At 52.8% G+C, this 27,944-nt stretch overlaps 11 protein-coding genes across 11 annotated transcripts; 4 read left to right on the top strand and 7 right to left on the bottom strand.

Annotated features, from left to right (window-relative positions):
- Positions 1–751: 751 nt before the first annotated feature.
- On the bottom strand, positions 752–2,092 carry IAQ61_011291 (uncharacterized protein; the record flags this gene model as incomplete). The annotated part of the gene is made up of 1 exon (XM_066099134.1): positions 752–2,092. The coding sequence occupies one exon, from the start codon at positions 2,090–2,092 to the stop codon at positions 752–754; it is 1,341 nt and encodes a 446-aa protein (XP_065950653.1).
- A 1,400-nt stretch (positions 2,093–3,492) lies between these two features.
- On the bottom strand, positions 3,493–6,143 carry IAQ61_011290 (uncharacterized protein; the record flags this gene model as incomplete). Its single annotated transcript, XM_066099133.1, has 6 exons — positions 5,554–6,143; positions 5,394–5,506; positions 5,126–5,340; positions 4,980–5,073; positions 4,345–4,928; positions 3,493–4,295 (listed from the first exon to the last, which is right to left on the bottom strand). The coding sequence occupies exons 1-6, from the start codon at positions 6,010–6,012 to the stop codon at positions 3,493–3,495; spliced, it is 2,268 nt and encodes a 755-aa protein (XP_065950652.1). The 5' UTR covers positions 6,013–6,143.
- A 1,931-nt stretch (positions 6,144–8,074) lies between these two features.
- On the top strand, positions 8,075–10,417 carry IAQ61_011289 (uncharacterized protein). Its single transcript, XM_003843788.2, has 2 exons — positions 8,075–8,562; positions 8,631–10,417. The coding sequence occupies exons 1-2, from the start codon at positions 8,484–8,486 to the stop codon at positions 10,025–10,027; spliced, it is 1,476 nt and encodes a 491-aa protein (XP_003843836.1). The 5' UTR covers positions 8,075–8,483; the 3' UTR covers positions 10,028–10,417.
- Positions 10,418–11,116: 699 nt separating this feature from the next.
- On the bottom strand, positions 11,117–12,052 carry IAQ61_011288 (uncharacterized protein; the record flags this gene model as incomplete). The annotated part of the gene is made up of 3 exons (XM_066099132.1): positions 11,117–11,243; positions 11,648–11,734; positions 11,760–12,052. Coding segments are annotated over 3 exons (507 nt in total), but the record flags the coding sequence as incomplete, so codon positions are not given.
- Positions 12,053–14,388: 2,336 nt separating this feature from the next.
- On the bottom strand, positions 14,389–16,845 carry IAQ61_011287 (uncharacterized protein; the record flags this gene model as incomplete). Its single annotated transcript, XM_003843786.1, has 3 exons — positions 14,389–16,511; positions 16,569–16,734; positions 16,816–16,845. 3 exons carry the CDS (start codon positions 16,843–16,845, stop codon positions 14,389–14,391), a joined length of 2,319 nt encoding a protein of 772 aa, XP_003843834.1.
- A 559-nt stretch (positions 16,846–17,404) lies between these two features.
- On the bottom strand, positions 17,405–18,339 carry IAQ61_011286 (uncharacterized protein; the record flags this gene model as incomplete). The annotated part of the gene is made up of 2 exons (XM_003843785.1): positions 17,405–17,986; positions 18,052–18,339. The coding sequence occupies 2 exons, from the start codon at positions 18,337–18,339 to the stop codon at positions 17,405–17,407; spliced, it is 870 nt and encodes a 289-aa protein (XP_003843833.1).
- Positions 18,340–18,820: 481 nt separating this feature from the next.
- IAQ61_011285 (uncharacterized protein) lies at positions 18,821–19,649 on the top strand (the record flags this gene model as incomplete). Its single annotated transcript, XM_003843784.1, has 3 exons — positions 18,821–18,868; positions 18,924–18,981; positions 19,036–19,649. The coding sequence occupies 3 exons, from the start codon at positions 18,821–18,823 to the stop codon at positions 19,647–19,649; spliced, it is 720 nt and encodes a 239-aa protein (XP_003843832.1).
- Positions 19,650–19,971: 322 nt separating this feature from the next.
- Positions 19,972–20,693, top strand: IAQ61_011284 (uncharacterized protein; the record flags this gene model as incomplete). Its single annotated transcript, XM_003843783.1, has 3 exons — positions 19,972–20,260; positions 20,448–20,564; positions 20,629–20,693. 3 exons carry the CDS (start codon positions 19,972–19,974, stop codon positions 20,691–20,693), a joined length of 471 nt encoding a protein of 156 aa, XP_003843831.1.
- A 174-nt stretch (positions 20,694–20,867) lies between these two features.
- IAQ61_011283 (uncharacterized protein) lies at positions 20,868–23,443 on the bottom strand. The gene is made up of 3 exons (XM_003843782.2): positions 22,452–23,443; positions 21,964–22,344; positions 20,868–21,894 (listed from the first exon to the last, which is right to left on the bottom strand). The coding sequence occupies exons 1-3, from the start codon at positions 22,722–22,724 to the stop codon at positions 20,998–21,000; spliced, it is 1,551 nt and encodes a 516-aa protein (XP_003843830.1). The 5' UTR covers positions 22,725–23,443; the 3' UTR covers positions 20,868–20,997.
- A 182-nt stretch (positions 23,444–23,625) lies between these two features.
- Positions 23,626–25,893, top strand: IAQ61_011282 (uncharacterized protein; the record flags this gene model as incomplete). The annotated part of the gene is made up of 1 exon (XM_003843781.1): positions 23,626–25,893. The coding sequence occupies one exon, from the start codon at positions 23,626–23,628 to the stop codon at positions 25,891–25,893; it is 2,268 nt and encodes a 755-aa protein (XP_003843829.1).
- Positions 25,894–26,221: 328 nt separating this feature from the next.
- Positions 26,222–27,944, bottom strand: IAQ61_011281 (uncharacterized protein). The gene is made up of 2 exons (XM_003843780.2): positions 27,157–27,944; positions 26,222–27,048 (listed from the first exon to the last, which is right to left on the bottom strand). The coding sequence occupies exons 1-2, from the start codon at positions 27,320–27,322 to the stop codon at positions 26,312–26,314; spliced, it is 903 nt and encodes a 300-aa protein (XP_003843828.1). The 5' UTR covers positions 27,323–27,944; the 3' UTR covers positions 26,222–26,311.

Here is a 27,944-nt window from a genome sequence, read left to right as displayed (position 1 = left end):
GATCATCCCACTCGTCGGGCACGGCTGCGGGCGGTCGGGCAGGTATCCAGGTACGGTATGACGTGCGACATGTGACCTGTGATCTATGCCATGTTTTTTTCTTCTTTTTCCCCGGCTGGCAAGGCGGTTCTGGGGAATGTGTTGGAGGGCAGGGCTGTGGAGGGGTTTGGTGGCACGCCGGGGATTGGGTTTGATGGGGTGGTACGAGAGGGTCAACATTTTGAGGCGCGGGTGCTTGTGGGGTGGGGTGGGGTGGTGGGGTGAGGCGTACCTAGACATGTTGGTGAAGAGTCTTGATGATCCACGTGCTTTTGGGTTTGGGGCAAGTTGATAGTGATGTTGCAGTCATGATTTGATGGTTTCTTCTTGGGAGGAGGGAGGGTCGTGCTTGTACGACGCTGACATCATACATCATGGTTCATGGGACTTTGGCGTGTTGCTTGGGATTGTAGAGGGTAGGTTGCACGGTTTGAAAAGGGTCCATGTTGTAGATGTCTACTCTACGTGTAGACACAATAACAACGCGAGAAATGAGTCAAACGAACACGCCCAAAACAAATACACACATCTACAACATCCTCACTCCAACCCCCACAGTCCCAACGCCAACCCAATGTACCGCCAGCAAAACAAACCCAACCATTACACCAAAAAAAAGAAACATCATCCCCCCCTCCCCCACACACACCCTTCATCATCATCAAACACACACACACACACACACACACACACACACACCCCCACATAAACTCTACACCTGCGGCACACCCCCCGTCCCAAAAAGCTCCATCCTCACCCTCTCCCTCCCAACCCCGCACCCCTCCAACCAAGCCCTAACACCCAGCATAAACGGCACAGGCCCACACACAAAATACCGCGTCCTCTCCTCACCCGTGTACAACAAGCCGCGGTCCACCTTGTCGAGATCGACGCGGCCGCGCACACTGTACTCGCGGCCCGCCTGCTCGTCTGCGAGCGGCTGCGAGGCAAAGTACACGGTTTGCAGGTTGGCGTTTTGTGCGGCCAGGGCGTCGACGTGCGGCTTGAAGGCGCGGGTGTGGCGGTTGCGGGAGCCGTGGATCCAGGTGATGGGGCGGGGGGAGGGGTGGGCGGTGAGGTGGTTGAGGATGGAGGTGAGGGCTGTGAGGCCGACGCCTGCGGAGATTAGGACGACGGGGGCGTTGGTGGTGGTGGTGGTGGTGGTGTTGTTGATGTTGGCATTGGTGTTTTCGTTGGTGGTTTTGTTGTTGTTGTCGTTGTCGTTGTCGTCGTCGTCGTCGTCGTCTTGGAAGAAGAAGTCGCCAAAGGGGTGGGAGACGCGTATGACATCGCCCTCGGTCCTGGCGTCGTGCAGAATGTTGGAGATGTAGCCGGGATGTTCAAAGTGCTTTGGCTCCCCGAGTTGGATTCCACGCTCGCGCTTGACACTGATGCGGAGGTGAGGTTTGCCCGGGGCGTCACTGAGGCTGTATTGGCGGGCTTGCCAGACGCCGCCGTCGAGCTCGGGGAGGAGGATGTTGACGGAGATGTATTGGCCTGGTTTGAACATGGGGAGCTTCATGCCGTCGACGGGCGTCAGATAGAAGGAGGTGATTTCCTCACTTTCCTTTTCCTTTTTGGCAATGGCAAAGTCCTTCCAGTCGGGCCAGTAGGAGGTGGCTTTGTAGAGTTTGGCTTCGGCACCGATCATGATGTCTGCCAGTTGCCAGTAGGCTGCTCCCCATGCGTTCAGGATTTCCGGTGTTGCTGCGTCTCCGAGAACGGTGGCCATTGTCTTGAGTAGGTATTCGCCGACAATGTCGTATTGCTCCGGTCGAATGAAGAGACTGGCATGTTTGTGGCAGATGAGTTCGACGGCAGGGCTGAGCGCACCGAGGTTGTCGATATTCGAGGCGTATGCGTAGAGGGCGCCGGCAAGGGCTGCTGGCTGGTGGCCGGTCACTTGATGTGTGTTGTTGAACACATTCTTGAGTTCAGGGTGAGCAGTGAGCATGTCGGCGTAGAACTTTGAGGTAATGGTAATGCCATGTTCGGCCAGTACAGGGACTGTCGCTTTGATAATGGCGACTTGATCGGGAGTTAAAGCGCCCATGGCTAGAGAGGTAGAGTGCCTTTGGTATGACAATGTTTCGTGCCAAGATGGGTCCAGGAATATCGAGGCGTTGATTTGTATTGATATTGGCGATTGCTTGTCGTTGATCAGGGTTCAAGTATTGTGGATTCGAGTAGGGTCAAGGTTGATAGCATAGAACGATTACACTGTCTGCACCTACTATATATCCTTCCAGTAACCATCATATCTTTCCCACCTTTCCTGCAAGTTCCGTGAGATAACATACATCTCCGCGGTTGTAGGGCTCCGCGTTCAGAATCGTACGTTCTCCACCCGAGTTGAAAAATTGTTGTCCCTGTCGCCCGATCATACGTCTGCTCGTTAAGCGTTTGTCATTTTACTGTATGGAAAACCAAAAGTACGGTATTACGTACATTGCACGTGGTGGAAACTTGACAATACCGCTTCTCCGCCACTTCCGCTACCGGGCTGACTGAACGGGTGGACACTCAAGGACCACCACATGTGTATCCATACGTCGGGTATGCGTCGCATGAATTGCCATTGCGCTCCACTTGCGACGGGAATAGCTATTCTGTTAAACGGTAGGTAATGCAGAAACCCAGCTATCATCTCTGCAACTTCAACTGGAAATTTCATGCTCCTGTCGTTTCACCTCCCCCCTACCCACCCCCAACCGACTTGCCCATCGGCAAGCAGCATCAAGACTACCGTATTCGTGGCAACCGACGGCCAGCCACACTCTCGCCAAAGCCTGTCTCTGTTCTCAAATCATCGTTCTCCTATTGCTTCGACTTTACACATCAAATCAGCAAAAAAAGCTAAACTGTCTCGTGGCATCAAGTTTGATGTTCTTGTGCCTGACAGTCACACCATCTGCAAGCTTCCTGCGGTTCCCTAGGCCAACTCGGTGCCGACTCATCCCGACACTATTTTTGTAAGCTTAGTTGCAAAACATCTCATTGGCCGACCAATGCTCGCTTTATTGTCTTGCCAGTTGTGGACCACGAGCTGATGAGATATTGCGTAGCTCTGATGAGAGTTTTTCGCAGATGTTGTAATCACGTGGTCAGCTTCGAGAGAGACCACTTAGGCAGCTTTAGCAGCAAGTCGAGTACATTATCGTGCAATTGGGCTCTCTGGGATGCTGCGAAAGATTACATTTCATGAGGAAACGAAGTGATTATTCTTATTCACCTAGAAACTTTGTCTTGTTTCGATCATAGTTGGCCATTTTCAAGGCAGAGACACAATTAGTATGGTTTCTTTTATCAGTATTGCTTTTTTTTTGTAGGAAGCTGATTATATATCACCTGTGCCCACTTGAAATAAACCCGAAACTTCCATTGATGAGAAGACACAAACCGGGGTATAAACCATGGAACCAGCAGTACGCCAATATCAAGCATGTAGCCGTACTAAGAATGTAGAAACTCACTGCTATTTCCAACAGGTGAGGCTGAAAGCTGCTGGGCAGCAGCAGCAGTGGCCTGAGCCAGCGCCGCTTCATTCGCAGCTGCCATTGCAGCTGATAAATCGTGATCAACCTTTGATGGTTGAGAGGACGGCCTATCACCGCCAGCGTTGGGTGGAGCAGCGTCGGTACCTTCACGCTCGCCGACTGCAGCGGCGGCCAGATGCTGAAGACCAGCCATGTTCGGCTGTGGTGCAGGAGTATTCTGCTCAGGCGCATTGAGGGGCGGTGTAGGCGTCTTCTTCTGCTGTAATAAGTCACGAAGGGCGGCATCCCAACCGAGACCATCTGAACTCGGATAGATGATGCGTCCGTTTGCCAAGGCATCACTCAATTCCTTGATGCCAGCATGTGCCTCCACTTGCGTCTCCACCCTGTCGGATAGCTCAATCAACGACGTTGCAGCCAGCGCGGCGAGAATGTGGTGCAAAGGGGTCATTGGCCCTTCCGTCAGAGTTCCTAGTAGATCTTTTGTCAAACTCAGAACTTCAGGCGAAGGCACATGCTGAGAGGACAGCCGTGCCACAAAGACACGTAGATACTGATAGGCCAAGTATGGCGGTGAAGTGTTGCTAAAATCAGTGATCTCAATGGACTCGCGATAGTCTGTCAATTGCCCGTTGAGGTACACAGATTCAGGCGATGTCGCGCTAAGTGTGGCGAATGTGAAGGGTGACGATGCATCAATATCCGGTACAGTTCCTGCACGGTTGACATAGGCGATTTGCCCTATAATCTTTGCGGCTCCTGAAAAATCTATCAGTATAGCGCCATAATCAACACTTGGATGACCTACGGGCAAGATGATAACCCGCCTCACCCAGAGCGGAAAAATCGTCACGCGTCAAGGAGCCCACATGCAGCGGTAGCATGATGTCCTTGGATCGACTGGACGCATGGAATCGGTCGAGAATGAAGGCGGACCAAAAGACGCGCCGTGCCATCTGGAAAGCCTCGATGTCTTGCTCTTTGAGCGCACTAAGCGTCCTCGAGTCATTCAAGCCAAGGTCGGTTATAAAGCCGGCGAGTTGTCCCAACAGCTGAGCCGTGCTACCGACAACAACAGGTCCAGGCCTATCGGTAGCAGCAGCGAGCAGTGTCAACGACTGGCAGAACACGAGGTTATTATACAATTGCTGGGAGTGATCAGAATTGCTGAGCGAGTACTTTGCCGCATCTACTGCAGTGAAACACTGTTGCAGAAGCTGATTGAGACTGAGATCTGTTGGTGAAAGCGATTTCGCTGCAAAATTGCGAACACAAGCCTCCAGAGCTAGGAAGAAAGCTTCTCGCAACTTTCCAGGACAATTGGTCAGGCGATTGAGAGCCGAATCGTTGTGAGATAGGATGGGAATGGTAGGGTGGACGACGGTGTAATATCTGCCAGAGGGTCAGAATGGCGCTGAGCTCACCAATATACCTCAGACGTACGCTCTAATGGCTCCTTCATTGACACCGGTGATCAAACTGCCCGCCAAGGTCATCTCACCGAACGATGTGCGCTGATTACCATTGAGAGAAGGATCTTTTTGATGTTAGCACAAGGTGCTCGCTTTTGCTGAACGAGAAGCCATTACCACGATCCTGAGCCGACCAGCTAGGCCTACCAAAATTCTCATGAAATCCTTCCGTAATGGAGTGAGTTCGTTGACGCTTGAATTGGGGCGGGCTCTGGGTGTCTACAAACGTCTGGTCTCCCATTCCTCCAAAGTCAAAGTTATGCGCAGAATTCTGTGGTTGCTGGATTTGGCTTTCAAGGGAATTCAAGCGGTCCGCCAATTCTTTGATATAACTGGTGGCATAAGTTAGCGAGCAGAGAGATCTCACGTCGATGTTGACCATTACCCTTTACTTGGACCACGTTTCATGGGCTGTCTACTGAACTGACATCTTGCTCCCGTTCGCTTACAACTCGAGCAGGCTTCAGGTCCATTCTCGCTCGTTGCATCGCATCGAATCTAGCTGTACTTAGCTAGTTCACCATAAGAATATAGACTGAGTGTACCTTCTTGCGCCGACATTCGTCACAGGCGCGTGACACCTTTGACCTCTTGCGGCTCGGATCGTTGGGATCGTAATGTTCCTGCTGTCCCTCCAAACTCATCACAGCATGCGCCATCTGCTGCGGAGAGTGAGTTGGTCGTGAAGGTCCCTGAAAATGCTGGTGTGCTCCCATGTTGGGCATCTGAGCCAACTGCGGATACTGTGGCTGCTGTGGTCCGCCAGTGTGAATCATGTCGCCGCCCTCACGAAGTTGCTGTAGATTCTCATGTAGGCGCAACTCAGGGTCAGTCAGCTGTTGCGACTGTTGTTGTTGTTGTTGTTGTTGCTGTTCTTGTTGCTGTTGCTGTTGTTGTTGTTGCTGCTGCTGCTGCTGCTGCTGCTGCGTGGGCGGTGTCCCATGCTGATTGACGTAGGGCCCGGCTCCACCCATATGCGCGTCCGGGTCGGCGTAAGTGGCCATTTCGTGGCGCGTCGCGGTTATGAGAAGGAATGTGGAGTCGCGCCTAGGAGAGGATGGGGGAACCAAACTGGCGTTTTACGCGCAAACGCGTGGCGTGGTCCAGTGTTGATGTGTGTGAGAGAAAGCGTGTGCTGGATCAGCCTGAAGGCCGAGGGAGCTTTTGCGGACTTTGCGCCTTTGGTACTAGCGCGGTGCATGGTGAGGAAAGACGTTCCCCTCGAGGACTGGAAGTGGCTTGTAACAACATCGTTGGGCGTTTTGGTATCACGGAAAATAGATATCGTTCTTTGCCTGCCGTGTTGATCGGCAACTTTAGAGTGAATGGAGATGGTGAAGTCGCCGTTCGGATTATCTCTAGACCGTACGCTCCGGACGGCTACTGAGCACGTTGCACTCCTCACCAAGAACTGAAACCCATGCAACCGCTATAGCACTATTTGTGACCGTGGTGGGCTGTCGGAAAGCCAATATTATGTGTATCCTATAGTGTGTATTGCGATGCTTAGTCTTCGTAGGTTACGGTATCGAGCACCTCTCAGCTAGTTGTCCTGGCAAGGTCGAGGCACGTTGCTACCTGGGCAGTTGTCGTGACTATTTTGCAGTATGCTTGCTTGCCTGCTTGCTTGCTGTGCGTTTTGGAGTAAGAATAATCCCTTGCCAGCGATCTAGGTACCTCATCCATCGCGAAGCGGTAGATTAATGCTTACACGAGGATAGATGATTTTTCTAGCGTTGCCTTCAAACAGTAGTCTGAATATAATTAGGTGTTGAAGCACATGTGGTCATCAGCACGCTTCACCAACACCAGGTCCAGCATCATGGTCATCACTTGGCTAACTCGACTTTGTTACGTGTTGATTGAGGATGGCGTGACTAGGCTGACATGCGTAGGATACGAGTTTATTCCTGTGGAGTAATGCCCTTGGGACCTGCGATAGATACCCATGAGTGGTATCAATTGGATTGCAGAGGTGAACGGTCCAATTCGTGAGGGCGACCATGGGCGCGGCAGCCGTCCTATTTTCTGCGACCTACGTAGCATCATACATCATTTTCCCGATGTCAAGACACCATGTACAAGGCATACCTACCCCACAGAGAAAGGCGACGCATATAGATGGTACATTAGTATGGGGTTGTGCGTCGAGGTCAGTCTGTGCCAACACTGGGGTAGATGGTGACTTCCCTAGGGCTGGCCGATGAAGGCCCGTCTGTGCCCTGTCTCTCGATTCATATGCCGATGTTTTCCATGAGGGAACCTGGAGAGGCATCGCTCGAGCGCTCGCATGCAGTTCAGCACGCACTGTGCGCGGGTGTGCGGTGGATCTGGGGGGTGGAGGCGGCAGACGAGCACAGCATTTGAGCTATCCTACATGTGCCGGCACCGTATGTTCTAGTACCATAGCATCCAATACAACCACAGCTGTTCTATGTAGTTCTGGTACCTGATCGTGGTGGCCGCACCGGAGCAACGTTTCCCTAGACGGTAGGAAGGCGCTGGGAGCAACGGCTGCACACAATAGTGATCGTCACTTGGCAACGGGCCCTGAATCCTTCCTACTGTTACATACCGGACCGACAGCTGGCCTTGGGGGAGGATAAGCAGTGTGGTCAGTATCGGCAACCGGTCGAGACATACTGTGTACAGTACTATGTATATCATTATGTATAGTAGTACCTACTATCACTATAGTGATTCCTGGCGCTGACAGCTGCCGTAAATGGATCCTCCACATTACTCGCCGCTAGTCGCTGCTTCTCTGCAAGGCCGGCCGTCACCAGCCACCGGGCGCAAGCAAAGGCAAGACGAGACAAGGCAGGACCTAGCCATCGTCAGTCATCATCGCCATCATCGCCATCGTCACGGGCCCTGGCACCTGCCTTGTCCGCCGCCATGGCTGATCGCGCCTGCACCTTCGACCACCGCCCGTCCGAGCGCTCTTGCCGATGACGCTAACCCCCCCCTCCCACACCCCAGCCAATGGCACTTCGGCACGCCGACTGCCTTCCTTTCTTAACCTGTTCCTCCCGCTCGTTCTTTCTCCTCTCCCCCCCCCCCAATCACCAACCTCACCACCACAACACCGCACCGTCCAGTTGGTTTGGTCGTTCCTCAGGAGCCCCGTTAACGCTTTCGGCCAGCGCCTCTTGCGCTCGGTTCCCCCTTGAATATCTTCCACTCTCCACTCTCCACTCTGTCGTCCTCGGTTCTCTACACAAGGCGTTCACGGTCCTCGTCCAGCAAAGCATACCATTGACCAAGATACCCAACTGGCGCGTTTGATTTAGCATCCTTCCCACCCACCCTATTCTTTTTGATCTGTATCATTCACTCCCACCGACGGCGCGCCCTTCGTGTGCTGTCTTATTCTTTCCTTTGGCTTCCTTTCTTTGCCCATTGGCTCTCAACGTCACCTGTCGGCTGTGCATAGCCATCTGCGACGACCGCATTCGGCCGTGCCCTCCACGGAATGCCCGTCATCGATGGTGAAAAATGGGCTTGCTCGTCCTGCATCAAGGGCCACCGAGTGAGCGGTTGCACCCACAACGGTACGCTGCCTCATTGGCGCTCGTCGGCGCTCACCTCGCCTCGGCATGGCACTAACAAGGCTCTCTAGATCGTGAACTACATCACATCAACCCCAAGGGACGCCCGGTCAAGCAGTGTGAGCACTGTCGCGGTGCGCGCAAGTCCAAGTCCCATCACGCCAAGTGCGACTGTGGCGACAAGAAGGACAAACTCAAGGACAAAGGCGACGCGACGGGTATGCTTAGCACTGGCACGGCCGTCTTCGACGACTCTGACGATTCTCTAGCTCACGACGATGCCTGTCAGTGCTATCTGGGCGGCAAGTGCTTGTGTGGTACCAAGAAAGAGGTCGATCTTCGCCTGGACACGGGCCGCCAGACGCTTCATGATGCACGCGCCAAACCAAAGCTCTCGACAGCACACTCAGATAGCCACTTGACCGTCTTTGCAAATGGCCACCATAAGCCTTGTCACCGTAACAACAATTCGGCTCATGTCTCGGGTGTACCTTACAAGATCCCTCGTCCCCATACTTTACATGGCCACTCAGCCTTCACTGCTCTGACGCAGGGGACTCCCAACTACAGCAAGCCAGAAGTGCCAGCTACACGCTCCATGGACACCCTCTCGCTCTCCAACAATGACTTCCATGCCATGTTCGGTTCCAATCAGCGCTCTGGAGAATCGGTGCCTTTGAACCCCATTCTGGACGGTGTACCCTTTCAAGAAAACATGTTCAATACTCAAGGCGGCACTCAAGGCGAGAGCTTCGGCCAAGAGGGAGGGTCTCCTAGTAGTAACGTGAGTGATACGTTCGCACCTCAGCAGTGGCCCTGGGCTGCCAATACTGCCACCCCAGTCACTGGCACATTCGCGTATGGAAGCTTGTCGACTTCTCCTTCGCAAGACTGCTTGCCTAACATCGACAATGAATGGGGCATTCCATCCTCTGGTTTCAATCCCTTGTGGTCTGCCGGTGACCTTCCCTTGAATCCAAGTAAATTTAGCGACGGCTGGACACAGCCGATTTCGCATAGCGGAGAATCAAAGCAAAGCGGCCCTGGTCTCACAGTAGCATCGTCTGCGCACTCTGAAGTCGGAGAGCCAAATTTCTTTGGAGACGTTGATTTCACACAGCCTCCTTCGACTGCTAGCGAGTCGCTGTTCTGGGAAGACAGTCCTGTCTATCGCTTCACCACGTCGATGCCAAGCGAGAACATTGAAGCACCGGTTCCCATGCCAACTTCGGTACCGATGGGAAATGTGCCAGAGCTTGAGCCTACCTACCACAAAGATGCCGTCGTTGCACCCATTCCCATGACCAGCACAGCTCCAAGTGACTTCAGTGAGACAGCAGCCATCTCTATGCCGAGTAATTTCGAGGATGTCACATCTATCGAGAGTTGGCCGGTGGACCAGAGCAACGGTGCATTTGGCGCGTTGGCCAGCTTTGACATGAACTACTCGAATAGTAACTGGTTCTGAGACGCCTGCGAGGGACAGTGAAAGTAAAAGGCAAAAACTTGCAGTCTACTGCTGCCCCTTTGATGACGCCATGACTGATGACGCTGCTGGCATGCCGGTTCAATGGTACCAGCAGCATGGAGTCGATCCTTCTTCCTTCCAGCCAGTTCTGGCCCCCTTTGACCTTTTGGTCGCCTGTGTATATTCTTGATCCGAATCTTTTGTTTTTGCATGCGTTTGAGGTCATGTCACATACGTCGCATTTTCTTTTCATGGGCGGAATATCCACAGATGTGTTGGTGGGGTTTTTTTCAAATGGGTGGCTTGCATGCGATCAAAACATATAGACATTGTTTTCGGCATTTTCAGCCGCTGGGACTCTAGGATGAAATAGAAAAAAAGTTAGAATCATGCTTGTTTGCCTTTTCGGCCGCTTTGCTATCTGTACGCTACTAGCGCTAGAAGCGCTAGAAGAAGTGATGCTCATCTTCTGATCACAGGGAAGTGCATCTGGGTGTTGGTGTGTGTGTGTGTGTGTGTGTGCGTGATGCAAGGCGAGCTCCTTCTTAGCCACCGTGAGCCGTCCAGTCTTGTCCCCAATCCAGCCCGAACAAGCCCGCTCCACCTACTCTAGGGCGGCCCCAGCAAAGCTGCCCAGCATGGCAAGGCTCAAAGCAGAGTTTTCCCCCGTTTTGATTGGACCTTGTTACACCGAACCAACCGTGGTCGCCTGCAGACTACACTGTACGGTGCTGCATCGCGAGGAGGCGTAAGGAACTACGAGGAGAAAGGAAGAAGAGGTAGAACTAAGAAGAAGAAAGGGAACAGAAAATATGTGGATGATACTAGAAGTCAAATTTTCTCCATCTTATCAAATGTTTATTACAACTTGGTACTTTTTATTTGCTTTTCTCGCTTCAAAATGCCTTGGGACAATCAAGGTCAGCGCCAGCCAGTTAGTTACGCACACATACTTCATATTTCAGACACGATCATGGAGGTGGAAGGGAGGAAGGGGGGGGGCGGGCATGACAGTGAATTTTTCTCTTTCTTTCTTTCTTTTCCCACGGCCTGGCGCAAGGGCAGACAGGCAGTTTCGGGTACAGGACGCTAAATTGGTGGCTCGCTCTCGCTCTTGGTCTTGTCAGATGTGATGGAGACGCGGGAAGGCTTCGAGAGGGCTTCGAGAGTGGGGACGGGATGGGTGTGGGTAATGGGTATGGGTATCGGTGCTGGGCTTGTGGTGTGTATGGGGTGGTGGTGGTGCGGGGGGTATTAGTGATGACGTTTGTGGATGGGTGGGTTGGCTTGTTGGTTAGATGCATGGATGTGTCTACTTTGTTCTACCATCTACTACCTATGCATAGGTACTGTACCTTTTTCTCGTTGAAGAGGTGGGTGGATACGGTGTTGGACTATGCGGTGTTCATATTGATTAGATGGTTTCTGGCTTACTGCACCATACTATGCTCTATTCTAGGTACTACGCAGTGACCTCACCTCGCCTCTCTCCCCCCCCCCCAATAGTTGCGTCGTTGTAGTCGCGATACCGAGTTGACAACCTACGTACTTAAAACCTAGGTCAGGACCTACAGTATGCAGAGTAGACATGGTACTGCGTGTGCATGAACACCCACCCACCTACTCCCTCCCTCATGATCCTCCCCCGCTCTAACCCGACGAAAACCGCTCTGGTGCTGGTGCTGGTGCTGATGCACAGCCTCGATCCTGCAACACAATATAACAACATCACATACATGAAGGAAAAGAAGGAAGGGACTTGGGCTGCACCGACCAGCCAACTGGTTGACCAGCCAGCCAGCCAGCCAGCCAGCTAGCCGCTCCTTCCTTCTTTTCCCTGCTGTGTTCGCTTCCTGCCTCTATTCCACCCCGCATCCCTGCCTCATGCAGACAGACAAGAGATCCATGCATCGTCGTGCGTGCAACCGAGCCCTTCCACTCCAAACCAACACCGTGCACATTCACCGTACACAGTACAGTATGCGGTAATTCTTGGTGCCAGTCTGCTGCCCTGCATTGAGATACCCTAGGTAGGTGGGTAGGCTGGTAGCCAGCCTACTCTACCATCTCCCCCAATTCTATTCCACTCCCATCCCAAAACGCAGCCTGGGAAACAAGTACACTCCCCTCGCCATCTCCATCCAGACTAGACCTTTTATACCCCCCTCGCACTCTTGCAAAAGGAATATATAGCGTAGCATAGCACGGCCCGGCACAGCATCACACAAGACAACAATGTCCCTCCATCTAGTCCCCCACATACTCTACCTACAGTGCCAGTGCCAGTGCCAGTGGCAATACCCCAACCCACCCAGCCTAGACAAACCTTCCGAGTGGGGAAATCACTCATACTGGGTACGCCATGCCATGCTATACTATATATACCCTTATCTTGACGCCTGGGCCAGAGTAGCTGGCATTCTACCTTGTGCTGCTCGGGATCTTGAAGAATCTCGGCATCTCGTTGGGACCAGACTAGATGCGACTGGACTACGGTAGACGAGATGGCGGACACAGCAAAGGTACTTGGATGATAGGGTGTTGGAGTAAGCGAGATAGTATGCGCTGCGGGGGTGGGGGCTGTGTATGTGTATGTGTATGTGTATGTGTATGTGTATGTGTATGTGTATGTGTATGTGTATGTGTATGTGTATGTGTATGTGTATGTGTATGTGTATGTGTATGTGTATGTGTATGTGTATGTGTATGTGTATGTGTATGTGTATGTGCATGTGTACATGTACTGTGTATGGGGATGGGAAAGCACTGTGGGGGAGTAGCGACTATGCGTGCAGTAAGGTTGTGCCACAGTGTGGGGATTTGCGGTGTACCGTGTACGGTACCGGTCGGTATCCCTTACTCTTGCTTCCGTTGTTTGTGTACTATGAAGTGATGTGATTATGCACGTGCGCTGACTTCCTATCGCCCCCGGTCAGTGCGCGTAAGACGGGGAGATTCACGGATGATTCAAGCAAGGGACGCGTGGTGTGGTGCGTGCGTGCATGTGTCGGGGTGTCTGTGTGTCTGTGTGTCGGGGTGTCTGTGTGTCTGTGTGTCTTCGTGTCTGTGTGTAGGTACAACAAGCCAAGAAAAGAGTGCTCTGGAGGTTAGAGATAAGGTACCTGCCTACATTACTATTTATTGCGCTGTTTTGTAGCCTAACGTAGTCTAGTGTTAACCGTTGGTCTACCTTGCACTTTCCTCTTTATATTCTTACTTTATTAGTGTACACATGCTGTGTAGCTAGTAATATTGCTAGTAACAGTCCCCAATCTAAAACCCTAGTCTCTCATTTTTACATCTTACTATACTGTATCGTACCTTTTCCCTCTCCCTTGTTTCTACTCCGTCTTACCTCACTCCCCTCTACCTCCCCTATTCTTAATTTACCTAACTCCCCCCTAACCCTATATATATGATAACTAGAGATTTCTCCACCCCCTTAGGCTTCAACGCCTATCTTACTATGGACGTACCCCTCCTCCCTCCCTTTGTAACGACACAGGTAGGTAGGAACGTCCGAAAGGGGTCCGATACGACTCAAAGGCATATGGGAGTGCGCGTCTGTATAGAGATTGAGCGAATTAATTCCTGCACCTATAAATCTTGTACGAAAGGACAGAAGAACTTGTCTATCTATCTAGGAACATAAGGCTCCTTTTATACCTAGATCTCAGAACCAAGTAAGAGCGGTATCGGCAGTTGCCTGTCTGTCTTGGCTGCACTGGTCTTGAGATGGAACGAGGGTTGCACTCGTCACACCCTTGATTGGAACAAAAACGATGGTTGTCATACACATATCTCCCTACGTATACATAGGCACACAATTCCCAACTCGTTTATACTTCATATGATTTATTCATTCTGAATCTCTGCTATACAATCCATCTATTGCCCCTATATCCTATGCCCCCCTCTCGTATCAACACAAAAACATCTTCATCCCCTCGCCACACCCTTTCCTCATATGTCCTGCATCCAACCCCACTCAACTCAATGCTCAGTGCCACGCAAGCCATGCCCGTGCCCCAAAAAGGTCAGCATTGACCAAAGCAAACGACACACGTGTCGCCAACGGAGAAAAACTTTGCAATTTGTTCTTACTTTTGGATGTCCATGTACACGCAGAAACAAAAACATGAAATTGTCCATGTGTACGATGCAAAGCAAAGGGAATTGGGGAGCCGGGGGCATGATACGTAGCTGATTAGGGGGAGACGGAGAGGGACAGAGACAAAGAGAGAGAGGAACCTTGCGATAGCTCATATTTGCATTTGAATTAGGTGTTGCATGCGAGCTGCAAGCTCTCCTTTCTTCTTTTTTTTTCGTAATTCTGTATTATTATCAAGACTCGACTTGGCTCACGCTACGAGACCGGGGCCCGGGGGACCAGAGCCATCATCGCCACCTCTGGGTGCTGGCAAGACGGCTGGGAGGCCACTGTCTGGAATCTTGATGGGCGCGTCTGGCATCGACTTCAACCGACCGGGTAGATCTTCGCCCTTGATCACCTTCAATATCTCCTCCTTGTCCAACGTCTCGTACTGGACCAATGCGTCTGCTAATCGGTCCAATTCTTGCCGTTTTGACAATAATAATGCCCTCGCGCTCAATTTAGCTTCGTCAATGAGCCTTCGGACTTCATTGTCTATGAGTCGTTTGGTCTCGGGAGAGACCATTTCGTAATTAGATTTGAAGTCGACATTGCCAAGCAAGTCGGAGAAACCACAGCTCGTGACCATGGAGTATGCTATGGAAGTGGCTTGCTGAATGTCGCCAGAGGCACCGTCGGCTACGTTGTCGGCCCCAAAGATAATTTCTTCAGCCATCTTGCCACCCATGCACACTTGCAGCTGGCGGATGTATTGTTGGCGGGTGTGGTGGTGCTCTTCGTGGGGAAGGAAAAATGTGATACCGGCAGCATGTCCTCTGGGAAGAATGGTTGCCTTGTGAACGTCGTTGAAACCCTTGGTGAAAAGACCGACCAAGGCGTGGCCGCCTTCGTGATAAGCTGTGTGAATCCTGTCCTGCAGTGGGACTGCACGGCTTTTGCGCTCAGCACCCATAGTGATCTTGTCTTTGGCCCACTCGAGGTCAGTTAGCGTGACGAATTTGGACTGAAGCTTCGAGGCGCGGATAGCAGCCGAATTGGCGAGGTTCTCCAACTCTGCTCCGGAAAATCCAGGTGTACCACGTGCAATCGTAGACAAGTCGATGTCAGGGTTGAGGCGGATCTTCTTGGTGTGATATTTGAGAATGGCAAGGCGACCACCCACATCGGGTAGCTCCACCTGAACATGACGATCGAAACGTCCAGGACGAGTCAAGGCAGAATCGAGAAGCTCGGGATGGTTGGTGGCCGCAATGAAGATGACACCGGTGCTTTGGTCAAAGCCATCGAGATCGTTGAGAAGTTGGTTCAGGGTTTGTCGGTGGTAGTTGGCATCACGGGACTTGCGCTTTCCACCTATCGCGTCGAGTTCATCAATGAAGACGATAGCCGGGGCTTTGGAGCGGGCAGCAGTGAAGAGTTCGCGGACACGTTTGGCCCCCACACCAACATAGACCTCGTCGAATTCGGAACCGGACATGTAGAAGAAGGGGACACCGGCTTCGCCAGCAACTGCACGCGCCAAAAGCGTCTTACCAGTACCAGGAGGACCAATCAGGAGGACGCCCTTGGGGAGACGACCGCCCAACTTGTTGTACTTTTCAGGGTTCTTGAGGAAATCAACGACATCGAGAAGCTCCTCTTTGGCCTCGTCGCATCCGTGGACATCGCTGAAGCGTGTATTTTGGTGCTCCGGGCGGACTTCAGCACTGGTTCCACCGCCAACCTTCTTGAGTACCCCGCTCGTCTCGACGAAGAGAGTGATGAGGATCAGGGAGACATAGACAGCCAGAGCGAAGCTGAAGGCCCAGCGAACCCACTTGAAGATGACACTCATAAGTGACTCCTCCACTACGACATAGACTGGGTCGCTCTTGACACCGGAGCCGCCGGTGACTTTGCCAATCTGAGCCGCGTTGGCATTGGCACCGACAGCCTGAGCGACAGACTGTACACCTTGTGGTGTGAGGCCGTGGCCAGCCTGCGTAGTGCTAGCTTGTCCAATCTTCTGTAGGGCGGAGTTGTAGAGTCTATCCACGGCGGCGTTGGTTGCGAATTGACCGGTGTTGTATCGGTTGACGATGATTTGCGGCATGTTGGCACGCATCAGAGCAGAGTAGAAAGAGGCCTGGGCGGAAGCGCTGTTTGGATTGTTGAGCGCCGCCTCTTCGAGCCGAGCGAGCTGGTCTTGCGAAGGGCCGCCGAACAGCCCTCGCTGCTGGATACGATGCAAGCCAACCAGGCCGGGCCGAGAGAGCGAGCGGAGTTGGGAGAGAGGACCATTGCGAGATGTAGTCGGCAGGTGTCGTGCGTGGAGCGCGGAGAAGGGCGCGGATCGAGCCAACGGGTGGTTGCCTAGTCCAAGTCTTGGGACTATATGTATGTGTATCATTAGCCACGCACTCCCAGACCAGCTCGAAGTCCACGAACCTGAAGATAGAGGGCCAGAAATGACAGGCGCAGACCGAAATGATGGGCGCGCGGCATGGAATTGTCTGATGCCCAGAGATGTAGACGGGTGGCCAAGCGCTTGGGACGGGGCCCTCAGAACGGTAGACATGATGGGGATGGACTCAGAAGCGAACGAGGCCGCCTTCTGTGGAATGTTGTTAGCCATGACAGAATCGTGGCGCGAAGGGTAAAACCGGGGTTGACAGGCACTCGTGGCAAAACGTACACGGACAGCGACAGGCGCGTGGAAAGCCATGTTGGGCAAAGAAAGAATAGCGGCAGAGGCCGCGAGCGACTATGTGGACGGCCAGAGAGCGGGATAGACGCCAGCAAAAGCGCGTGGGCACCTTGACTGTGTGTCGCGGCGAAATGGTAGCGGGTGCTCGGTGTTGGTGGAGATGGAGATGGTGGTGGTTGGTGGTGATGTCGACGGTGTCCAGAATTGGGGCGGGACATGGCCGATGCTCACCCGGCTTGGCTTGTCCGTGCTCACTCAGGGCTTCCTTCCCCTTCTTTCGGTTAGACAGTTTGCCTAGACAAGCAAGACTCCAGTGCCACTCTGTGTACAGCCACCGGTCACGTTACCTGGAGTTGGTAGGACATACATAACCTGAGCACGCTGCCAGATACGCTACTCTACTGGACTACTTGGTAACAGCTACCTGTGTATACTATACTCTTACACTTCCCAACCTTTCCAGCTCTCCTAGAACTGTATTGATAGATTGGCAGTGCTGCTGCTACACATGCACCACGGATACTGGCATAGGCACCCCTCGATTGTCTCAGACTACCCCATGCTTTAGGCACCGCCGTTAGTCTCGTCGACATGCCTCTTGCCCCCTTGAGTCCCCTCCATATCTACTCTCTTGTACCTCTTGATAAGCTCTCATGCATCCCGGCAACGCCTGTCCAACCCCCCGACTCTCCCGGTCCTTCATCCCAAGTAGCATAGGAAACATGGTCATGGCAAACAACGTCCCAACGCCAAAATACACCAGCACAGCAGCCTCTTTCAACATGCCGTCTCTGTCGGTGTGCAGCTCCCGGTCATCCAACCACGCACCCGCCATATACGCCGCCACACCAACTAGGAAATTGGTGACCGCAATCCCAAGATATTCGTAGGGACTGTTCAGCAGCGTCAGGGCAGCTAGCGAGCTCTGGTAAGCCATGGCATCGTCTGCGTTGGTGTAAAGTTTGCCGTTAGATAGCCAGGCGCGGAGGGCTGGGACGTCCTCGACTGCGCTAAGTTCGCGCTGCTGGAGACAGATGAAGAAGGTGGCAAGGATGGAGAGCATGAGACAGGTAGTCAAGGCGCCACGGACGATGAAGTCTGTCGAAGTGACCCGGGGAAGGCTCAGGGCTTGAAGGGCAACAGAGGCAACGAGTGCACCCTGTAGGCACATGTTCTCTTAGTCTGCAAACTCAAATTTCATGATCGGAAAGGATAGGTACGCACCACTACTGCAATAAGCCTAAATGACTCCAACTTTGCGTTCCTCATCTTCACGAGATCCTCATCCGAGCCTGCATTGATGAGATGCTCCAGGTGCTCCAAATCCCGAATGTCGAAAAGCAGCCAGCACCGCCAGTGATACGAGGGCCCATAACGATGGCGCGCATACCTGTTCTGCGGCCATGAACGAACGAGATTGAAGCTGTTGAGCGAGTATCGAGGCACCAGCAAGATACGCGCTCCAACCCTCGCTGGGGAGCCAAGGGCACTCAGGACCTCAGCGACAACCATCGGGTATCAGGTGTGGACAGCTGCTTGAAATCACAGAGAATCAATCTTGTAGGCATTGCAATATATCTTGTCTGCTTTTGGGAAAATGCGGTCCCACCCCCTGCCAGTGGGTTTTGGCCCCCATGCTTGCCTCTTCAGTGGCATTGCCATTTCACGTACTGTGGATACTGTGCATATGGCGACAGTCTGTGTAACTCGTCCAAACCAAGAAGAGTGGACATTCACGACCACCGTTTTCTGTAAATTTCCCGGCCACAAACCGTTGGGTCTGGGAGGATTCTGAAGGGTTTCAGATGTGTTGAGTAAAGACAAGTACCATACCTAGTGGGACCATGAGCATCCTTCGGAGATGCTGCGGAGACCTCGGCCTAGCGGGGAGTGCGGTGGGCTACCTCAACATCTGCTGGCTCAAGTACCACTAGCTAGTACCGGTGACGTGGAGCGTTAAGTCAAGGTGAATCGAACCTCTTACAGTGGCATCATGGCGTCTCCAAGATGGAAAGAGCTGTACAAGTACGCTGCTTGCGATGTATGTCCAGCAACACGCCAACGGGTAACGCACGCAGCGCGCTGACCAGAACTAGCTTGCTGATGGACTACTCAAACTTCATGTCCCCGGTGCTGGCTTTCTCCCCAATATTAGTATGTCAAAGCAATCAATGGAATCCTGTCGTGACCCCATCTGATAATGTGTAGAGCCTCTGCAGCCAATGACCAATGTCTCGAGCCTTGGATCTAGAAAGGTGCTTGCGCCTGCATCAACCTTCCTTATGATCCCCAAGTCCACAAAGTCATTTCCCAATGTGGCACCTGTACAGGAAGACTATCCGCCATCTAATCTGACAGACGGGAGACCCTATGCAGACTATACGGAGAAGGGTACAATCATAGTCATCAGCCAGCCCGCTGGCCAGTCATGCGCCGTGGTAGGAGGCATCATGGCAGCTCGCATCAAGTACCTAGGCGCTGAAGGTCTCGTCGTGGATGGCAGAGTGAGAGACCTAGCCGCTCTGAATGCGACACAGCTGCCCATCTGGTCCAAAGGAACATCCATCATCGGCGCAGGGGCAGAGACCAAGTTCCACGCTCGCAATGTACCTGTAAAGATTGGCGAGACGGTTGTGGAGGCGGGCGACATTGTGATGATAGATCCAGAGGAGAACGGCGTGGTCGCAGTGCCTCTAAGTAAGGTAGAAGAGCTGCTTGAGCTTCTACCTAAGCTGGTGGGCGCTGATGAGAAGGTGATTGCGGATGTGCAGCAGGGCGTTAGTGTAGGGGAAGCATTTGCGAGGCATCGAAATCAGTCGTAGCCGAGTCAATTGTAGTCCAAACAGAAATCATCACCGATTCTCTGTTGGATTAATCGAATGAGCGATTTGTATGATTTGTACTTTCCAGAGTGAATACATGCAACCGTGTCAAGATACATATGTTGGGTTGGGCGTCCCAAGGCATGCTTTCATGACGACGCCGGGGACCACTGAGACGCGAGCGATTCGGATGACACTAGCCATTTCTTGGCCCTCATTTTCGTGATGCCGGCCTGCGCCTTTCGCAAGCTTCCGTCCACCAACCTCTGTCCACACCACCTCCCGTCGCCCCATACCGCCCAATTGCCCCGGAGCATTCACCATGGGTTTCACCGACTTCTTCACCGACGCCTGGGAGACATTCGCCCACCCCTCAGCCGATGCCGAGGCTCCACCACAGGGCGGCACCTCCACCAAGTCGCCTGCATCCGGCACCGACGAGGAGTCAAGCGAGGAGGCCGAGGTGAACAAGCAGGACCAGAAGAAGGGCGGAGAGTCCCAGGAACAAGGACATAAGCCTAGCAGCGATGATGGCGGGGATAGCGAAGAGCCCGAGGAGGAGGAAGAGGAGGAAGAGGAAGAGCCTGACCCAAAGGAGAAGCTCGAGAAGGGTGAGTCTGGCCTAGAATTATGAGGACCTTGATAAATGATTTGAAGTGTTGCTGGGATGATCGTGTGCCTCCAGCATGCAACATGGACCGAAGCATTATCGATCCATTTCCCAGTAGCGCCCCTCATTTCGACTATTGAGTCTTCAAGATCATCACAACAGCAAGCATGGCTAACGCTCCATCACAGAATGCGCCGAGTCAAAGCAGTGCCATGGCCCCAAGCACCATTACGATGAGTGCGTCGAGCGCGTCACGGGCCAGATCGAGAAGGATGGCAAGGCCAGTGAGGACTGCGTCGAAGAATGTGCGACATACCCACTCACCCCTCCCCCTTGACGACAACTTTTCTTGGTGCTGACCTGTACTAGTTTTCCATCTCGCCCACTGCGCGACCCAATGCGCCGCACCCAAGCTCTTTGCTCAACTCAAGTAAACGCCCCCGTACGACCAATCGGATCCATCCTCTTCACGGTCCACACCAACGAGTCAAACGTGGGAGGCGGCCTTGGATCAGGGAAACAATAAAGACACGTCATGGATGACTGTAAATATGAGACTCATGTTTAGAATATCAATTGTACTATTTCCCGCTGCCAGACTTTGCTACTGACATGACACACACATGTCTTTTCCCCGCAAGAGGGCCGGAAGAGAGCCTGCAATTGCGATAACCAAGATTACGCTAGGGAGCTCTCATCAGAATCAACGTCAGAATCAAATTCAAGCTCCCCTAGGAGTCATTGCTCATGACCGTCCGCGGTCCCCTCCAGCACACCCTCCTCGTTCCTATGCTCATCAAGCTTTAACCGGCCCTCTCCTTGCGCAAGTCCAAATCTCTTCACACCCAACATCAGCGGCAAGGGCAAAACAGCAAGCCCTACAACCGCCTGGAAAACAAGGGCATTAAACATGTTTCCTGGTGGCCTGGTTCCACCTCCACTACCACGCCCACTGTCACTGACTATGTCCAGATCTACCGGTCTTTCATCCTTCATCGCGTTCATAATAACAATGAAGATGGCACCCAACAGCTGACCACCCACCCAGCAAATGGTCGAGCTCACTTCGGGACTTGCCGGAAATGTAATCTCCACTAGATACTCCAAGGCCACGGGAAGCAAACTAAAGGAACTTGCACCCAGTACCGCGCTAATCAGGTATGGTGCGACCAGTGTCCGTGTTTGCGGCGCCCATATCATAGCAAGATAGCTAAAGGCAACCAAGGGACACAGAATCTTGATGCCCAAAAGATAGGCATGTGTTCGATCTAGAATCGGGGACGTGACTGCCGCAGTAACAAGACCGACCACGATTAAGATGGCGCCGCAGATGCCGGCTTCGTCCTCGGTAAAACCATAGGGATACAGGATTTGGTTAAGCAGGCTGGAGAAGGCATTGAAGCAGGCAGTGTAGGTGCTGAATGCCAAGAATATGACGTAGAAGGAGGGAGAGCGTAGCATGATTTTCAGGGATTCGGTGATTGGGGTTTTGGAGAGGCCCGAGGAGGAGGTTGGGGGTGTGGGGGGAGCAGCGGGGATGAAAATCGAGGGGATGCAGGCGACGGATGCGATTATAGATACGACAAGTACCACTTGGGGAATAGAGCCCAGTAAAGGGTTTATGAGTTGGGCGAGCTAAGGGGGAATTCGTTAGTATAGGAACGAGCCTGTGAAGAGAAAAGAAGGCACGGATGGAATACGTACAGCACCGCCAAAGGGATTCGCCAGAGTCGCCAACGCCGTGGCTCCCACGCGTCCCCGTTCGGTAAACCACATGTCGCTGTATCGTGTGGGTGCGGCGAGGACAAAGGGTTGTGCGAGACCGGTTAGGATTTGTCCGAACATGACGACGCCAAAGATGCCGCCGTTGGCTTTGGTGCCGGCGTAGCGAATCCAGTTTCCGAGGAGGAGGAGAACAGAGGCGGCGATGATGCTGTCTTTGGGCCCGCGGTGCAAGACGTAGATGGTGAGTGGGCATGCGACTACAAAGGCGAAGAGGAAGCCGGTGGAGAGCCAGTTTATCGCCGTCTCGGTGGTGCGGTAATACGCTGCTGCGGTTGTGGACATGGGAGCGAATGTTAACCACTGAATCATGTTTGCGTTAGTCGTGTGTGATGTATGTGGATTCTTGGATGGTTTCGTTGTAAAGCATCCCTCCAGATAGACAAGAGATGGGGAATGGTGATACATACATCCCAACTCACGACAATGTTTAACAAGACCAACTGTGCTAGACCAAACCACCGTCTCTTATACACTTTGAAATGCGCATGACTGTAGCTCTTCCTCTTACGACCCAAAAGTCTCCGACCTCCACCTTCGTCGCGCACTTGCACTTGCCCTTCGTCTCCACCGTTGGCCTGGACAGCAGAAGCTGACGACTCTGTAGGCATAATCTCCTGATCAATACGCGCCGCATGCTTCAACATGCCATCATTACTCTGCGTATGCGTGATATTGTCCATGGTGACCCACGGAGCGCTCTGCTTGATCCTAGTTTACTTCGAGGTGACGCCACGTTTGTGTTCCTCCCTGCTATTGTTAATTCGTTGCTGGCGGGGGTACCTACACCGAACCAACAAGGACAACAGGCGATGAGTACGACACACAACGCCGAGACATACAAGTAAAGATTGGTAGAACAGTGTGATAGAAAGCAATGGGGAAAGGGTAGGTCGCGGCTTATCATACAGCCTCAGGCATACATAACACACACACAGCACATGGTAGTACTCTGTGGCCTTGCAGCGCTCCCACTTCCAAGGGACACACACACACACAGTGCTTAGCCGACCACGGTTCACATGTCGACCGGCCTAATTGCTCGCGCTGGCAAATGGGTTGGGTGGAACAGTTCGGACTAGCCCCTGAATGTAGTAGCACTAACGGGCCGATCGGCCATGGATGAGGATCCCTCCTTTGCGGGTGATGGGTGATGCAGATATGGCGAAAGGTGGTGGTGGTGTGCGGGGTTGTTGGTTTGATTTGGATGGGGCAGGATGAATAGCGGTTGGAGCGCATGGTCGTGTGAGGCCTATTTCCTCTGCAGGGTTTGTCTTCGTGTGTTTCGGACTCGGTTCAGATGCTGTCTTGGGAACGTGGTACATGGCTGTAGGTACCCATCAGTGGAATTAGGACTATGTAGCTGTATTCTGACTGTTATGTATTCGGGAGCATAGTAGTGATAGTGACATTCCATGATGTTGTCACAGAGCGAGCGCAAAAGGCTGTGTCTATGTAGCCGCACCTGCACGAAAGAGTGACGCACGACCCTGCCAGTACCGTATTCCTTGCGAGGCCACTTTACGCGCTAGCCTTGACGCGTCGCGTCTTTCACACACAAAGTGTGCACCCTTTCTGCTGGCAATGCCGAATGGCACTTCGTCGCACCCAAGCATGACGCCGCAGACACGATCTGGTAATCGAGATGTTGACTTCAAGGTGTATTATTCGAACAAGGTCCCGCAACAGGCCCACTTCCCTCACAGGCGGAAGACGGTGCGTCGTCCGTCGTCACCTCCACGAGGAGATTTGAGTAAGCGGCAGATGGTCTTTTTGCCAGACAAGATGAAGGTTCGGTCTGCAAGGACTGTCAGAGATTCGGATGAAGAGACTGAAGATGAGCATGTGCAAGTCCGAAGCAAAGTAAGAGAAGAACAAGCTGGGCATGGGCATACATCAATGAAGCAAGAGCCTAAGGACAGAAAGCGGGGCAGTGATGTTGGCCTCGAGACGGAGAGCGACAAGGAGAAGCCGGGCCCATCAACGTCCAAACGTCGACGGACCACAGCCACAGTAAAGACGGAGCGTACCTTGAGGAGACAATCAACCATGACTCAACTTATAGAGGGTCGGAGACCTTTATCAGACACGGAGGAGCCGGACTTCAAGCCGTTCAAACGGACTCCACGGCTCAGTTGGGGTGGAAAAGGTCGAGGCAAGGGCAAAGACAAGCAGCAGCGGACTTTGACGCAGATGATACCGGGAATGCGGCCTCTGGAAATCATGTCCGATGAGGATATGGAGCAGGTACTGAGCGATTCTGAATCGCAGGACAGTGATAGTCAAGCCTACGACATGGCTGTAGCGCAACGCTTGGCAGTTCAAGGAGATGTTCTGGCCGCTGATCTTGGTGTGAATGTCGAACCCGAAGCAGAACCCGTGCAGCAACACACCAACGGGTTGGAAGAGGATGAGGCTGAATTCCCTACTGTTGTGGTAGAGTCTATTGAAGATGCAACGAGTGATGCTGAAGAAGAAAGCTATCGGCCTACGCAATACATTGATGCTCCAAGCTCTAGACCGGGACGAGTGGCCCGACTGAGCACAAATACGGAACATGCTGGCGAAATTGCAGCGGTCATGATATCGCCCAAGGCTCAAGGCATACGAAAGCCGAGATTCAGCTTGCTGAACACTCCCGAGAAGAGGCGTATTCGGGAGATACCATCATCACAATCACCTGCAGAGTCTCCGCTTTCGACCCAGGTCTCGCCGCAGAAGTTATGTAGGTCACCCCTGCAGGAGGCTTCAGGTAATTTGTTAGTTTCACAAGACACGCCTTCCAAGCGCAAGCGAGTCACGTTCAAAGATCCATCAGTATCTGCTTTGAAGAAATTTGAGAGTACGATCCAGGACTCAGAGGACTCAGACGATGGGATTGAAGAAGATGTACCATCATCGCATACTATGGACCGTTGTACTGAACAATCTCCCGAACTTGGCGAGGCACACACATGTGCGAATGCCACTCAGAGCTACATTCGAGAACGGGCACCTGGGAATATACAACACTCAATGAATGATCACAACGACGACACACCTACCACCCCGAATTTACAGACTCATGATCAAGAATTGGATGAATCTACTGTGGGGAGCATTGAGACACCGCTTCCAAGCCCTGTAGAGTGTCTTCATTCGACGCCACCTTCCAATGGATCAAATGAACAGGAGATGATTCCTTCCACACCAATGGTGATACAAGACGATTCGTCAGATGCGGATCAAGACGAGGATCCTACTCCACTGCGTCAAAGTACCCAAGATGTCTTACAACCCAATCCTGCTGCCGTTCAGGAGACTGTTGATCTTGACGGCGAGCCCGTACAGGTGCCCAGATCACCTCCTGTACAGCAGGAGAGCCAGCAGTCCCACTCTAGCAAAGCCGAACACCAACTCCAAAGTGAATGGTTTTCGTACTCGCAGTATGTCAACACTCAGCCGCCCAAATCCTCATCTATGTTTGTAGTACACGACCCATTGAGCTACAGCATCACCCAATCGCTTCAGCAGAAGAACGCGCCGCGAAAACCTTCAGCAGCACATCCTCCAAGCCAGGCCACAACCGTTGATGAAGTCACACAAAGGACACCGAAGAGAAACAGGACACAGGAAATGTTAAGTGCGAATACAACGCCACGCCGGATCGCAAGCTCACAGCCCATCATCTCGCCCAGTAAACCGCCACCGTTGTTTATCCCAAGCAGTTTTCCCAGTCCTGCCAAAGCGGGAATGCAGGAGTGGAGTAGTCCGGTGCATGGACGCACACAGGATCTTCTCCGATCTAGTCAATACGGTATGAGCTTGGAAGACTTTAGTATCCCTTTGCCACCACCTGTCGAGGACGACTGAAGATGTGAAGGCTGGACGATCAGATCAACACGGAGAATGAGAGCGCCCATGGATGAAGTTTGAGGCAACAAATGTTGTATTGATTTCTCAGCTATCAAGTTTTCAATCATCTGAATATGGCAGCCGGAATGCAATGCAAGGAACTGTTAGTCTGCACTGGGCAGGTTGATCAATATCGCCCTTGGACGTGAGATTGATGATAAATCCACAGGCAGCCGCACTCAAAGTTGATTTCTCGACTTCAAGAGCGGCTGCAAAGCCCGTGTTGCTGGACCAAAAAGTGACAAGAGATATACAAAAGGAGCAAGGGAGGACAGAATCTGGGTGGGGGGGACTGCAATGTGATTTTGTGCATTTCGCTAAAGCAGCTGAATAAGCCAAAAAGCCGAACTACCACTGGGTGCCTACCCCAATCCAATCAGAACACCATAGCTCCTCCGTCAACAATGATGTCGGTACCGTTGATGTAGCGTCCAGCATTACTGCACAGTGTGATCAACGGCCCCGTCAACTCCCAAGGATGACCCATCCTGCCCATTGGGTTCCTCGCATTCCACGAAGCCCGCGCCCGCTTCAACCCCTCGCCATCATTCAGAATCGTGTCCATGTACCCCGGGCTCAAACAATTGACACGAATGCCATAGCTACTCCACTCGGCCGCTAGACTCTTGGCAAGCGACAGCAGCGCCGTCTTGGAGGAATTGTATGCCGCCTGTGGCTGCGGGTAGTTTGTATGGTGCGCGGAGATGGAGGCTGTGAAGACGATGCTGCCGCCTGTGCCCTGCTGCCGTAGCTGGCGCGCGACTGCTTGTGCGCATAGGAAGGAGCCCGTTAGATTGATGTCGTGTGTGCGACGCCATTCCTCGGCTGCCATTTCAATCGCGTGTGTGCAGCCTACTACGCCGGCGAAACAGCAGAGCATGTCGACGCTGCCTAGGACCTTGACGGTGCTATCCACTGCAGATGCAATCTGTTTTTCGTCCCGCACGTCGACGGCCTCGGTGATGATGCGCCGGTCGGGGAATTTGGCGTGCAGCTGCTTGATGCTGTTGAAGGCTTGCTCTGGGTTCTTGTCCCAGAGCGCGAGGCCTGAGGCACCGTGTTCGAGGAGGGCGAGGGCGGCTTCGAGGGCGAGCGTTCCTGCTCCGCCGGTAACTGGGGGTTCTTTTGTCAGCTTTGCTCAGAGCTCCTCGTGAGATTGGCAAAGGGAGAAGGGGTTGTAAAGGGTGGCTCATGTGTATACCCTTTCAGGCTATCACGTACTAATCGCATTCCCTTTGACCTGGAACCTATACTGCGCTCGCTGCGCAGACGACAAGTTCTCTGGCGGCGGCTGAGGCGCAGTCAAAGGGTTCTCCGCCGTCGACAGTGTCATCTCCGGCAACTGGCGATTCACCAGTGCGGCGCGGTCCTCTGTATTCTCAGGCATCTTCCCAACAGTCCTCAAAACAAAAACGCTAGCAATATCGTCGACTTCCCCGCAAAAAAACCAGACCCAACTCTCTCTTTCTCTTTCTGACCGGAATCTCCAAAGCGACAAATCAAAAAGAGGGCAAAAACGTCAGTACGGTGGTATACCCCTCTCTTCCTCTCTCGTAAATCCAGATTCAAGTGCAAGTCCAAGTCCAATTCCCCCTTCTCCCCCTCTGCGGAAAAGAAAAACAGCCACTCTTTAAACAACACCGCCTCGGACGACTGCACTCCGCTGCCACACAAATCCGGGCCCGACATGTGGATCGGCTCCCTCCTTTGACGTCGTCGCAACTTGCCCCGCCATGCCCCCCCACCACCACTACTATCCCACTTTCACCACATGTGCACTAGCGCGTTTTCCCCGCTTAGAAGGGAATGTCTGCCGAGTTGAGGGATGGTATTGTGCATATATCCTTTATATCACACCCAGATACACTGTCCACACACTCCTATTAAGCCTTTTTCTTTTCTCTAATCGCGCATGCTGATGCTGGGTTTTATACAGGTTGTGTCTGCTGCAGGGGACAATGATGAGTGTCAAGTTTTCCTGATTTGCACTGCGTTGATGAGATACGGTA

Source organism: Plenodomus lingam (assembly GCF_022343315.1).
Source record: "Plenodomus lingam strain CAN1 chromosome Unknown scaffold_20, whole genome shotgun sequence".
Classification (NCBI taxonomy): Eukaryota; Fungi; Ascomycota; class Dothideomycetes; order Pleosporales; family Leptosphaeriaceae; genus Plenodomus; species Plenodomus lingam.
The sequence above is the reverse complement of the archived record's forward strand: the minus strand, read 5'-3'. Positions and strand labels throughout refer to the sequence as shown.